The 14,373-nt window shown below is 40.3% G+C and overlaps 1 protein-coding gene across 2 annotated transcripts; it reads right to left on the bottom strand.

The window, feature by feature from the left end:
• Positions 1-3,336: 3,336 nt before the first annotated feature.
• Positions 3,337-14,111, bottom strand: cfap69 (cilia and flagella associated protein 69). 2 transcript variants are annotated; one of them, XM_030120810.1, is made up of 23 exons: positions 14,020-14,111; positions 12,565-12,624; positions 12,417-12,482; positions 11,964-12,073; positions 11,797-11,873; positions 10,985-11,155; positions 9,902-10,054; positions 9,481-9,658; positions 9,185-9,308; positions 9,023-9,071; positions 8,812-8,933; positions 8,495-8,726; positions 8,147-8,311; positions 7,951-8,066; positions 7,315-7,433; positions 6,852-6,933; positions 6,507-6,699; positions 5,905-6,042; positions 5,512-5,588; positions 4,836-5,033; positions 4,592-4,678; positions 4,424-4,507; positions 3,337-3,587 (listed from the first exon to the last, which is right to left on the bottom strand). In XM_030120810.1, exons 1-23 carry the CDS (start codon positions 14,104-14,106, stop codon positions 3,423-3,425), a joined length of 2,853 nt encoding a protein of 950 aa, XP_029976670.1. In that variant the 5' UTR covers positions 14,107-14,111; the 3' UTR covers positions 3,337-3,422. The 2 variants fall into 2 exon arrangements, with proteins under 2 accessions (XP_029976670.1, XP_029976671.1); XM_030120811.1 differs by having other exon boundaries at positions 11,057-11,155.
• Between the last annotated feature and the right edge of the window lie 262 nt (positions 14,112-14,373).

Here is a 14,373-nt window from a genome sequence, read left to right as displayed (position 1 = left end):
ATAAAACCTTTTAAAATGTGATTTGTTTTCTTTAAATGTCTGAACTGTATTCACAGAGGATATCACACAAATGTTGCGGAGCTCATTAGAGGCAGAATTTCCATATACGGTATGTCTAGACATTTGCTTTCTTTGTCCTGTGCTTCGGTTTTGTTAATGTTGATGGTTTGTTACACTGTCATGGCACATTTACAGTCTCGTCTCTGTTCACTGAGCTGTAATGTTTCAACACTGCTTCTGTAAGTGTGTTGATACTTTCAACAAATTCATTCAGCTCAGGACCGAACTGAGGTCAGCTCAGTCATCTGAAATCCAGAGCAGGTTTCCATGTGTGCCAGGGTGAGGGGTATTCAGTGTTTTGCCCGTATTTACCTGTTAAATAACACCTTTAGCTTTCTTAACCTTGTTTATTGTGACAGAATACTGCGGTTAATAAGGTATAAGAACTAAAACACACTGATGATCTGACGCCCTCTGGTAACTTTAAGAAACTGAGACGTAACGTTTCTCATCCTTAGAGGCTCTTTCTTGTTTGAAGGGACATTTTAGCTTATTTTGTTTGTAGTTATTTCAAACCGCTGTTTAAAAGTTGGGTTTGTCTTAATAAAGCATTAAAATTGTGTGATTTCTTTCACTAAGTATTTCTTTTTGTTTCTGTTTTGCAATTTTAATATTTCCTAATGAATTTCCTATCTCCATCATGTCTCAAAAAGCCTTAAAGCAGAGCTGATTGGACTTGTTTGTTTCTCACCTCAATTTTACAGATGTGATGATCAATTGAACATTACCGATTGATATACTCATAAATAGATATTAAAATGTTTGGGCTGCATATACCACGATGATACAATAATATTCACAGCTAAAAAAACAAGTCAGGATAATAACGCGTGACTAAACATGATCATTGCCAATCTTGTAGCACATGAGGCTTCTCTAACATTTGCACCTATAAAAATAGTTTTCAAATAACATGTCTGATCATAAATCAGCAAGTAACCGACCTGCTGCAGTGAGTTTGATAAAAGCATCATTCTGAACCAAGAAATCACATAAAGAATAGCAGCTAACATGTTTCTGCTGTGGAAAGCAAAAGAAATGAAAGAAATGCTGGTATCTGGTATCTGTGTTTGTGCCTCATTCAGAACGTGCGGCAGTGAGGTAGAGTCTGAACAGGTTACATAACTTAACCCTCCTGAGAAAAGCCCCACCTCTCACTGAATAATTTAACATGCAATATCAGCATGATGGATTCACATTAAAAAAGAACAGTGTTTCTTAAGTCTTGGTCAAAACTATGAGTGGATATTTGTCATGAGGACAGCACATAGCTGCTCTATGAACACATCCAGCTGAATAAAAGAGGGACATGCGAGTGATAAAGACACAGTGGCATCACTGAGGCACAAACAGACACTGACTTGGAGAAGGCGAAAGTATCCCGGCGTCAGTCGGCCCAGTCTGAGGATCATTTCTGACTGCTGGAGCGTTTCACACAGTTTCTGTGGGAGAAGGAAACCATCACCATTTCTGCAGGCTTCATTAGGGGCACATTGTAATCATTCATGTCGACTGAGCAGAACGACGCTTTGCTGAAAGAATGGATGCCCATGCTTTAAATCAAAGAGAGTCTTATTGCCAAATGTTACTTTTAAAGGACAACAGCTGGATTCTGCAATTAACAAAAGGCAGATGAAAATGAAGAGTAAGGAAAAAAATAAAGGTGGCTTCATGCAACGGTGAGCATCACTGGCTTTGTGAACTGAGCTACTTCAATAAAAATATCTAATTATATATCATGCTGGACACAGCTTGTTTAAAAAAAATCAGAGATTATCAAACTACTTTGGAGTGATGAACAAAGAAAACTGATTGCTTTGATTCTCCTTGAATCAAGTAATTTTGAACTTATAAGTAAGATTAAAAAAATACACTGGAAAAATAAACTAAACTCTTAATTCAGAAGGGTTCTGTTCAGACATACATAGATCAATTCTGCATTTTCCAGCACATTTTTGGGAAAACTAAGACAGCAAAACAACCACGTTCATGCGGACATCATTCTTTATTGACATTAACATATTAATATATACATAATGTTAAAAAGATTTAATTATTTGTATACAGAACAATATAATGTAGTTTAAGGCATATTTGTTTATCACTTCAACATTACAAATTTGTGTGACAGGAGAAGTTTTTAAACTAAAAACACGTATCAATAGTGGTGATTTTCCTACAGCATGACCAGATGAAATATAAGCTTCCTCACAGTTTGAAGGGTCGTCAAAGAGTTGATGAGCAGCCAGCGCTGATCCAAAAGCAGCACCCAGACTCGTCCCCGGCTTCATCGGCGGCGGCGGCGGCGGCCGTTCAGCAGCCTCTGTCAGGCTGGGAGCATGTGAAGCTGAACAAACAGCAGGCAGACTGCTGCCCTGAACAGGCTGCGGTGTGTATGCCCACTCTTTTGTACAGTGACTGTCCCAGTGTGTGCCGGGTGGCCTCACAACACTCACAGAGCGGCATGAAAAAGCTCTGGCCTGTCAGGGAGGATTTGGTCATCCAGCCAGTGAAAAGGGTGAGGAGAAGAAGAGGCTCTGTGCAGCATGTTGTACGCTTGAGGGAACATGTGTGTTAATGTGCTGCAGTGACTTATGTAACTCAAAACAACACTAAAAGGAGAAAGTACTTTTAAAGGACTGTCCTGACTTCAACCTGGGAGGGAAAATAAAGTAACAACTGGCCTCTACAAAAACTGTTTCTGTCCCTAATTAGTGTTCACTGTTACTGAGCTTAATTTGCCTGCGGATTCTTTTGTTTGAAGATATTTAGATATTATGTAAGGCTTTTGTTTCCATGATGATGCTGCATTGATTGTTCAGGGCTGCTATGTAAGCGCTCTGTTGATTACGTAAATGTGTACTGGGGGAAGAGTTAAAAAAAAAAAACATCTATAGGTTGCATGTAAAGGTTTAATGATTTGAATATAGTGTGGACAGATGTAAAAATATTGTTTAAAAACATTTTTTTCATTAGTTTGTAGCTGATAAAATGTTTTGTTTGTAAAATGATTTTTTCTACATATTTTCTTAGTATTTTAACTAATTTATTTCCAGATATATATATATATATATACACACGTGTGTGTGTGTGTGTGTGTGTGTGTGTGTGTGTGTGTGTGTGTGTGTGTAAAAGAAGTGGGGAGATGAACTATAAGGTGCTGATTGTGCAGACACGAGCGACGTCACGTCTGCTGCAGATTCATTCAATACATGAAGACACAGAATGAAGCTGGAGGCCGGACAGAGACAGTCATTCATCGAGAACGTACATACATTTAGTGCTTTCTGAATATGTGCTACAGGACTGAAGACAGTAAGACAGTGTGAAAGTCACGTTTTGAAGTGGTTTCTTTGGAGGAATCAGTTTTGGACAGACACAGTGCTGAAGTACTCCGGGTCTGGCGCTGCTGGCTCCTCTCTGTCCTGACCTGCAGACTGGACTGGAACTCTGGCCAGTGTCAGCTTCACTCCTGCAGGCCCCTGATCGCCTGTGCTCTCCACTGCCACCACACGGCCAATGAAATGCTGCAAAACACAGCAAAGCACAGCGTGTGGAAGCAGTGATGGCACTGCATCATTTCTCAACATGTCAAATTTGTACAGGGGTCGTCACAGCAAGTCACTGCAACTAGCACACATGATCGATTCATTACAATGAATCCACTTCCTGTTGTAACTAGGATCCAAACCGCGGTCCCCATACTCAAGATGAAGACATAACCCCATTATGTGGGACATTTTATGTAACATAAAGGAATTATGATGTAAATGAGTAAATTTTCTTGTGACTGTCATAATAGCTTAAAGTTTTCAACTGGATTGGATTCTGTGTAAGACGTTTCTTGAAATTCAAGGCCATTTTCAATCAAGAAAATCAACTCACAAAGAAGAAATCTGTCTCAAATTGTGTAAATGCAGCTATTTCTTGGAATAAATAGAGGAGTGTGAAAAAATTAAGTGGAAATTTCTATTTGGTTCTGAAAAACTTTGAAATTCCTTTAGAAAATAGATTTTATCCGTGTCTCAGCTAGCTATAGTTTTTATCTTCCACCCACTCGTCCATCTTCTCATGAACAATACTCTCAACAGACACTCAAACAAGATCATATTTAAGCTGATAGTCAATTTAAAATTACAAATTAAGCTCAAACACATGTTTCTGGGATGTGGCAGGAAACCAAAGAACCCACAGGAAAAAGCCCAGAGGAGCAGAGGGGAGGACTTAGAAAGACGGACAGAAAGGCCCAACGGGAATTAACGTGAGGAAATTCTCAGCTCCAACGAAAACACGTTTTATCTGATGAGGCTGAATCCTTCAGCCGTACGTTACTGTGAAATCAGACTGTGTGTTGCTGGCAGACCTCTGTAGGATGAACGGCAGCATCCTCGTGCTCTGGTTTACTTCTGGATGATTCACTGTGCTTTTCCCTCTGTGCTTTTACTTCCTGGACACAAAAACACAACAAACATTACCGTTCCGACTAGTATCGAATCAATTTTAATCTTGACGGGATCTGAGATTACGAAACCTTCAGGATCTCATAGTTTGAAGTTCTGGAAACGTAGTTGTCCCAGGACTTTGCTTTTAGTTCGCGTTGTTTCCAGTGAGACTTGATCTGTAATTAAAACACCAAATACATGGAGTGAACATTGAACATATCCCCGAAAATGTCATAAAAGATTCCTTTCAGCAGCAACATCCAGTGCTGGAATGTTACATGAATTCTCTGGTGTGTTTATTGATTTAAAAAAGGTGGTTTGAAGCGTCAGCACCTCAGTGTAGAGGAGCTCCTCCTGGCTCATGTCCTCCTTCGTCTGCTGCTCCAGGATGCTGTTTTGTTCTTCAGAGATCCATCTGGCCGTGTCCTCTGCGACCTTACAGATGGAGGTCAGAGCCCCCTGGTCGGGGCTGATCGGCCTCACACCATCCAGACTCAGCTCCTTCCTGATCTCGTCCCACACCTCGCCGACCTGCAGCACCATCACAAACGACACACTGGTTTAGGTCACCTCAAACTGAAATTTAGCTTTCGACTGCCCTTCCATTCATAGACACGACAAGGCAACTTCATATGTGAAACACATCTTAGCTACAAAGTGCTTTACAGTGATTTTAATGTTTCTGTATTTCTGTAAAATTTTCTTTTTGAAAACTGAACCATGCATTTCTACCAGAATATTTGTTAATCGTAAAAAAAAATCTCACAAGATCTCACAAAATATCAGCTTTTGAAGGAAAACATTTGTGATGTTGTTATAAGTGTCTGACAAACGTTCAGGCTGATAAAAACTGTGTCAAGTTAGATCTTGCTCCATGTTTGATGTGCTCAGTTAATGTGGAAATGTGTGGTAGTGGGATATTTCTGAGTGCAACACACAGCAATTTCAAAATTTAACAAGTGTGTTTAACACTACATTTAAAGCCAGAAGACATATTCTCTTGTCTCACCTTGAAGTCCAAATATCTCCTGATGATGCTGAGAGTCATGTAGTCTCTAGTTGACAACCCGGGAAGCTCCTGGAAACCTGACAACAAAGCCCGTTTGCAGATTTACCACCTCTTGTTGGAACAGCATTTCTTCATTTTTTGAAACCAAATTCTGTCTGTTTGAATCAGACTTTCTGATTTAGACGTGATAAATCACACATGATAAAGAAAATGCTGTGAGAGATCTAAATTATTGAGAATTGTTCATCCTATAAGTAGCGTTACATGAAGTACGTGATCTAAAACTGAAATGCAATATGAGACGTGATATGACCAAAAGGAAATTAAATCATAAAAGTATTCACAAAAATTGGCTCAAACATCTTCAGAAATAAAATGGTGTTCGTCTTTTACCAAGTTTGCAGAAAATGGAGTAGATCTTTGACCGCAGGTTTTCTGAGACCTCCAGCACAGCAGCGCTCGGCACGTGAGGAGGAAATGACAGCTGGATGTCGTCGGGGTGGAAATGACTGAGGACTGGCTTTTTAGGATCTTCGAAACAGGTTGATACAAAATAAAACAAACGATCAAAAATACATTTCAAATATAGATAAAAACAGAAGTGGCTGACCCAGAATTAAAGTCTCAATTGTGCAATTCCGGTGATAATAAACAGGTTTGAATGATTGTGTTGAAACCACTGCTGTGTTGAACCCCTCGCTCTTTAATCCATCGATCAGACAATCACACACACACACACACACAAACACACACACAGACTCACACCTACAGGCAATTTAGGTTCAACATCAAGTACAGGTTTTTGGAAACCAGAGGGCCCAGATAAAAACCCATAGCCCGGTAGAACATGAAAGCTTCACACAGAAAGACGCCCAAGTCAAGCCCAAAGTGAGAGCGTGAATCTGCTTCTGACTGCTGCCAAGGTCAGTTACTCTGAATAACCATAAAGAGCCAATACTCCAGCAGACGTGTGTCGTCAGCTTCACATGACAGACCTGTGATTCCTCCGTGTTGGCTACGTGGGACGCCAAGCGCCTCCTCCTCCTCCCTCCACAGCTGCAGCAGGAGTCCGGGAGCCGTCTGACCGCTGCTGCCCCTCCAGTTCAGGATGTGACACAGCGTGTTTGGGTTGTCACACAACTCCAGCAGGGTGGCGAGGACGACACCGTGCACACATTTAGGACTCATCTGAGAAAAAACATACATGTCACAGGCGGCAAGTCTTTGGTAATGAATATGTCTCAGAAAAAGGAATTAAAATTTGTATTATCCTAAGGATTTAGTTAGAAAAAAAGCTAAGTTTTTCTCCACAACATAAACCTGAGGATGAAGCTACTTACACTGAGCAAGTCTAGCAGAAGAAATATTCCCTCTTTTGCCAAAAAGTAATCTTCTGTGGTGTAACAGCCAACAATACAGGACCTGAGGGACATCCCAAAGGGCGCACATAAAAAACAAGGTCGACTCAGTTCCACGCTGTATGTCGGCTTGACATGGTGTAAGTTCTGTCAAGTTCTTGTCTTTTAAGGTAAAATAAATACACACAGAAAAAGCTGCTACAGTTCCAAACCACAGCACACAAACATTTTCAGCTGCGCGAAAATATGTCTTTCCACCGACTTCAGGCGCTACAAATTGATCTCTAGGTAACAGCATATACTGCAGCAGGTACAGAGCCAAAGGAAAGATACAGATCAACAGGGAAACTTTCCTGAGCTCAGATATAGAGGAATCCTGCATTTCTATCTCAATGGATGAAAATAACTTAGCAAGTTAATCTATCAGAGTGTTTAATTAACTCACCACACACAGTCGATGGTCGAGAGGATCAGCTTGTTGTGTCCCAGGCCGCTGTAGAACTTGTCGGAGCCTTTTTTCAGGAAATGAAGAGTCAACTCAACTCCCTCTGATCCAAAAAGTTCCTGCAACATAGTGTTACAGAGGGGTCTGCATCAGAAGATCCACCCATCCACGGCGGTTTTTGGGACCGATCATGGCTGGGCAGAGGCAGAACACGCCCTGGATGGGTCACCAGTCCAACACAGGGCAAACACTGAGAGGCAGATAGTCCAACGCAAACATATCTACACCTACAATCAAGTTCAGTGACTAAAGGCTTGGACTCAGGCTTCTCTCCATGGATGTGTCTGCATATCCAACCTGCTCGAGTGCTTCTCTCCAGATTATCCGATGTTCTCCAACAGTCCAAAAACGTGTGTTGGAGGTTAAATTGGTGATTTTTACAAGTACATTAAAAAGCGAAAATGAGTTTGATTGTGTTTACTTTTTTTTCATGTTTACCCTGTGATAGACTGGTGATCTGTCCAGAATGAATCCTGAAATAAAATAAAAAAAACAGCAACAACACACAAACACATTCATAATTCTAAAAAGTTCCTGCACAGGAAAGAAGTGTTTTTATTGAACTCTCTGCCTCACCTTTCTATGCATGTCGGGATCGCACAACGTTGAAAGGATCAGCTGAATATCTGCTTTAATTTCCAGAGAGATTAAGTCATCCTCATCAGGATTTGCTTCCATCTGGGTCAGGATCCCTGCCAAAACCACACAGATCCAACTTTGCTGCATTCATTACCTGCTTGTTCACGGTAAATGTTGATTTGAACGGAGCTACCCAGAAGCTGGTTGATGACTCCTTGATCACACAGGTCCTGGTTTACGCTCTCTTCACCGAGCAAGGCCACAGATCTCAGCAGTCTGATGCAATGTCGCAGCTGAGCCTTCTTAGTGCCTCTGCCTCCGGTGCTGTGAAAGCTGTGACCCTGACCAAAGTAAGCATCTGGTGTAAAGGAGAAAAGACAGTTTTGGAAAGTTTGAGCTTATTTGGGCTTAGCGTTACAGACAAAATATGATAAATGAGTATAATTTCTTCACATTTCTGACAATATACAAATGATCTGAAGCAGTGACTCTCCTTTGTGACCTTTCTTAACCAGATCCTCTTGTTTTTCTGTGTCCTGACCTGGTCCCACACACCAGTCCAGCAGCAGCAGCAGACAGGTGTTTCCCTGACACGACATGTAGTCATCCAGCATGAGCGGGGCGACGGTGTTGAGGGTGGCCAGTGCCTGCAGCTGGAGCTCCTCACGCTGGACCACGGACCAGTGACGCACACCCGACCGGCGCTCCGACGAGGCAGCGGGCGGCTTCACGAGGGCCAGCAGGGCCGGCATCACTCGCTCTTCTCTATAAAGCTGTGACATTAAAAAAAAAACAAGTCAGATTTATGGGGATAATATTTCAAGAAACTGTTGAAAGCTGTGAGTGAACGTGATGGACCTCCAGAGCAGCGAAGTCACGAGACATTAAAACCAACAAGTTTAAGAGCAACTTCTTCATTTTCAGGTCTTCACTGTTGAAGGTGAGCTTCAGGTTGTGAACCAAAGAATTGCGACTTTTCACTGAAATTGAAAAAAAGAAGCATAAACCACCTTTTCTGCTTGACCAAAGGGAAATACAAATGACTTATACAATGAAAAAGTGTTCTCACTCTCTGGAAATGTGGCAAAAACCACAAGCTCTTTTGCAAACAAGCTCTCCTGTAAATCAGAAACATGCTGTTAAGATAACCAGTCAGGGCACATTTACCACAACTCATAAGCATGAGACATAAGCTTTAACTCTGTTTCCTAATTAAGCGTCCAGGACTCACAATAAGCGGAGCATTTGGATTTTCAGCGATGAGAGTTGTGACCACAAGCAGATCATTTCTGAGCTGCAGGTGAAAATTCTGAGAGCTATTCAGCAGCTGGTTTAAAAAGGCCTCCTTCAGAGATCTGAGACAAAAACACAGAAAGTAAGACAATCAGAAAAAAAAAACCAGTGTGCAAATTTAGAACAATTCACAGGATCAAATGTGTACTGATATGCAACAACTGTAAAACTCTTGACATTTTAGAAAAGTGAACAGCAGGCATGTGCTGTCTGGCCACACTGGGCAGAACGTACACGACACACTCCAAGCTGCTGAGCTGAGCGGTGACCACGTCCTTGTTGCCTCTCTCCAGAAGGTTCCAGAGGATTTCGGTGGATCGGAAAAGGGTTTGACCGGACGGGTCAGCTTCAGTCATATGGAGACATATCATCTCCGCTCCTCTTACATGCAGTATTGAAGCGCAGTTCATATCTGTGGTTGAAAAACACAATGAAGTCATGAAGATGTGGTTCATAAAAACAACCCTGTGACCTGTTGACATTGGCAGAGGGACACTTAACATCAATGTTTGATTGTTATTCTTGGTAATATGGTGATTCGCGCTGTTGAGAGTGTGCCGCTCCCCATAATGAAGGAGGTAATCTGCTGGACTGACATGTTTGACATGTTCTAAGCACTCACTGCAGCCTTAAATCAGCAAAATCAGTGACTGACCCGAGGAACTGGAGAGGAGCTGGAGTGTCTGCAGGAGCAGCAGCTTAATGACTGGCTGGTTCTCCGTCGTGGCCATGGAGAGGAGCAGCGTCTGAGCCAGGTCGCTGAACTCCAGCAGCTGCAGTCTGTAGCCGGGAGAGGTCGGCTGGAGCCCTGCGCAAAGGTCACCATACAGTACAGCTATAAAACCAATCCCGTGCAGAACGGATTGACAGATTGAAAAAAAATTTAAAAAAAAAATAAATAAAAAAAAAATGAGAGAATGACGATGAAGGAAAATGGGATTTGAAAAGTCACATGAATAATAAAGTGAAAATAAAAAATGTACCGTTGGACATACACTATTGCACTTTTTATTCTACACTACAGTGATTGCAATCAAGTAAATTTAAGAAAAAGTTATGTAATTTTTGTCCTATCTTAGAATACATAAATCAATAAACTGCTCTGGTTGGGAGGAAGAGATATATTCAAACATGTATTCTGACTGTCATCAATTCACAGTTCAGCATTTGGAAGAAAAATGAATCGGTGCAGAAACAGAGTAATGTAATCACAAGACATAACAAAGGATTACAGAGAAATAAAAGCCAATAACTAAAAGTCAGATGACATCAAGAAATTCTAGAAAGGGATTAAACATCAAAAATGAAAAGAACATTAAAGCGGGCAAATTGAATCTGCAGCTTCACATCAGTCAGTGTGAGTTTATCCACTGTTGGCCTTCATGCTGCTCAGAGGAAGGAGCCTCACTGATGATCTTGCGTCACAATTTCATGTTTTATGATGTCTGATCAGCTTTTCAACTAAATGAATCTTATAAGTTTTATTAGGGAAGATTTTTACAATAAATTGGGCAAAATTGTACAATATTAACTACATTATATTCCTTTCCTAATCACAAAACAGCAGAACAAACTTTTGTGACGATGACAATTGAATGGTTGATTGCAAAAATCTGCAAAATTTCATCTTAACTCACTATTTCTTTGTTATAGCACATGAAACGAGAACAATCAAAGCAAATTAGAAGAAAAAACAAAACACAAGCATGCCACCACAGGATCCATTAGAGAGTCTCACTTAGTGAAAGTCTAGAAAATCGGTTGTTAGAGGGGAAAGTCCGAGGCTTTGGCTTGGCCGGGCGGTCCGTACCGTCGAGCAGCGGTTTGGGAGCCACACAGCTGTAGAATGATTTCACAGATTCAACTAGGTGCTGCCTAACGTCAGCATCTGACACTCTCATCAGACAACCTGCCAACAGAAACACATCCATCAGTCACTCCTCATCAACTTTCTTTTCTGTAGAATCATAACATTAATAGACTGCACTGATCCACTATTTGGGCTTTACGCAGCATCTATAGTAACTGGCATGTTTGGACCCCCGTTTGTCACATGTGATCAAACAGCAGAGACATTAGATGTACATTGCATTGACACTGAATTGACTGACAGTGGGGAAACTTCGAACACTTAACTCACAATATATTGTACACTGTAAAGCCTCAGTAATTACTGCAATTATCACCTCTCTAACTGGCTCAACAAAAAACTGGCCTTCATGGAAATTGTTGTAAAGTTGTTGTATTTGATCACATTAAATCATAGGCATGTACATAATGAAAAGTCAAAGAGAGTCCACATCCTAATATTAGACAAGCTGGGTATTCTATCGTGTCTTTGCCACTTTTTCAAGGAGTTATTCATTGGAGCTTTCAAAAAGATACAGAGTAGAGAGTTACCAAAACATTAAAGGTATTTTATTGCAGGGCAAGTTTCTACTTCATTTATTTTCACGTCTAAGCATAATTTTCATAAGTCATAATTAATTGTAGCAACACAAAAACATTTAAATGCAATCTGTGCGTATCTATGTCTGTTGTGCTGTGTACCCATGTGACAGAGGAAATCAACGACATCCTGAGCGTAGTGCAGCTCGTCTGATGCCCTCTCCTTTAGAAAGGGAAGCCTGAGATGGAATGAATACAGTGATGATTAGATTCTTTATTGAGGAAATAAAGCTGTTTACATGTAGGTTGGGACTGTGTGAGCTTCTTACCTGCAAAGTTTAATTGCTTCACACAAAATGGGCAAATATTCAGGATGCTCTGTTGCTTTGTCAGCGCAGATGTTTAGTATTTTGGCCATGTTCGTCAATTCCTTCAAAATCTACAGATAGCTAAAGAAAATAGATCGCTTTTTTAATTTTTTGGTTCATACAGATATGAATCCCTGAGACAGAGAGGATTTGAGGGGATAAAGAGTCATCGGGATCAGTGAGTGTATTTCAGTGGAAGGAAAATGCTGACGGACACAGTGAGGCAGCATAAATTAGAGCCCTGGGAGCAGCGTTTGGCCTCATGTTCAGGTGGCATGAGATCAGCTTTATTTCCATCATCGCACCGTGACATTATAATGAGGGAAAACTTGACTATCTGCTGTAGTCTGGAACACCTCATCCTGCAAGTGATAATGACGTCCTGCATCAGGTAATGACCAGGAGAAAGGATACAAATCCAATCTGGCACCTTTTCAGGAGTTTCTTCAGCACAAAAAGGTGTCTTTCTTTCAGGTTGGCCTTCAACAAATGGACAGAATATATTATATCATGAAATAACCAAGCATAAAAAAATGATGAATGAAGAACAGGTTTGACTTACAGTTAGTGGGTCTTCAAGAAGACGAATCACTTTACTGAGTTCAAGACTTTTAGTGGTGGACTGCCATGTAAAAACAAACAAACACCTGATGTGACAGCTGCATTTGCATTCAGGAAAAATGCTGCAGGCTTAAAACACTAAGATAACAATTTATTTATCTCACATGGGAAATTCGGTCATCACAGCACCTCCACATTGCACAAATAGCTAAAATTACTGAAATCAAGAATTACTCTGGGGTAGTTTCATCAGTATTTTCTTCTGGTATGTCTCAAATATTATTCATGTTTCTGCATACAGTAGTTTAAACACTCTGACTTGCTATTTAATTACAGTTGCATTTCTAATATTATATTAATAAGGGGATTTCTTTTATAGGCAACATAATGGTTTTAAATCCAAATTTGCTTTGAAACAAATTGCCCGAACGCTGAACAGGATAAAGTGAATGGATGGATGAACAAATCACCAGTAAGAGTTTCACTGCTCACACAAGGAATGAGTTTTGAACTTTAATATTTCTTACAATTAAAGTGACTCAAATGTCTGCTATTTAATTAAAAAAAAAAAGTAAATTTGAGTAATTCAGTACAATCTAGGCAATTTAACAGGAGTGGTGAATATTGAAAACACAAACATAAATCATCACCAGGTTTTTTGAAACGGTCATGTCACTAAAACTTACTGGAAGGAAAGGGGATGCATAATGCAATACAACAAATTTTCGGAAGTCGCTGCTTCCTTGAAGTGAAATTTCAGTTTGTGGGTTCATCCCCCAAAGATGGCCAGAGAGACAAACATCTGTTTAGTGTTTTGTTGGTAGCAAGAAAACAAGGCTCTCACAAAAAACTAAACAACAAAAAAAAAGCTTTCAATGCAGAACTCAACTCTGAATATGTGGATGGACCTCACAAAGGAGGTGAGCAGGATGGAGAGAATAACAGTGATGTGAACTACAAAAGGATCCTATTTGTTTAATGGTGGAAGAAGCAGATGGACTGTATAATACCACACAGCCTGGCCTTGAACTTTACACTGTGTGCAGCACTAACCACATCTCACTCCCTGTGTTAATGTTCTATGTTTCATTATTTCAGTTCTCTCTGTTCTAGACAATGACGCAGCAGTGCTGTGATTGATTACTGAAGTGGATGTATACACTACATTTGTCACTGAATGTCAATAAAAAAAACAGATAAATTAAAAGTAGTACTACATATTTTTAGTAGTCGTTCACCTTTGGATGATGGTGAAAAACACTAACATTTAAATGAAAATTGGACTGCAATGTTTTCAAAAACTACAACAGATGTTTACGTACAATAAAACATTATTATCAAAACATCAGCAAAACTAATTTATACCATGAATTGTTTAATACATTTAAACAATGATAATGTGCACAAATATGTTATCACTTTTTGAAATGCTACAACAACTATTTAGTCTGCTTACCTCCTGATACTGGCTCTTCTGTGGAGCTCTCAGACTGGTTGCAGGAAAGTCCGTTTTTCTTCGGTGAATAACTTTGTTTGAATCCATTTGTGACTTTCAAGATAGTATCCTAATAATTGAGTGTGTTTTTTAAGATGAACAAAATATCCTCGCAGACTTTTTTTCCCCACAGCGTTTTAGTTTTTCTGTCAATAACTGTCGCCTTCCCTCGTGTAGCATGAAGGTGGCTGTTCAGCAATGAGTTAGCGTTAGTTTTAAACCTCTGCCGAAAAGCAACTCAAATGAACCTGTCGTCTCCATCGTTTGTTTTTACTCCCTGTGCTCAGGCGGCGTGCGGTCGTTGCCATGGTTACA

The sequence above is a fragment of the Salarias fasciatus genome, chromosome 22 (assembly GCF_902148845.1).
Source record: "Salarias fasciatus chromosome 22, fSalaFa1.1, whole genome shotgun sequence".
Lineage (NCBI taxonomy): Eukaryota > Metazoa > Chordata > Actinopteri > Blenniiformes > Blenniidae > Salarias > Salarias fasciatus.
This window is presented reverse-complemented; position numbering and strand designations above follow the sequence as displayed.

Coding starts and splice junctions, on each gene's coding strand:
- cfap69 (XM_030120810.1), bottom strand. CDS start 14,106: ATGGATTCAAACAAAGTTATTCACCGAAGAAAAACGGACTTTCCTGCA. Junction 11,874..11,963: donor GAAGCAATTAAACTTTGCAG/GTAAGAAGCTCA, acceptor ATTCCATCTCAG/GCTTCCCTTTCTAAAGGAGA. Junction 3,588..4,423: donor CTGCCGTTCATCCTACAGAG/GTCTGCCAGCAA, acceptor TGTGTTTTGCAG/CATTTCATTGGCCGTGTGGT.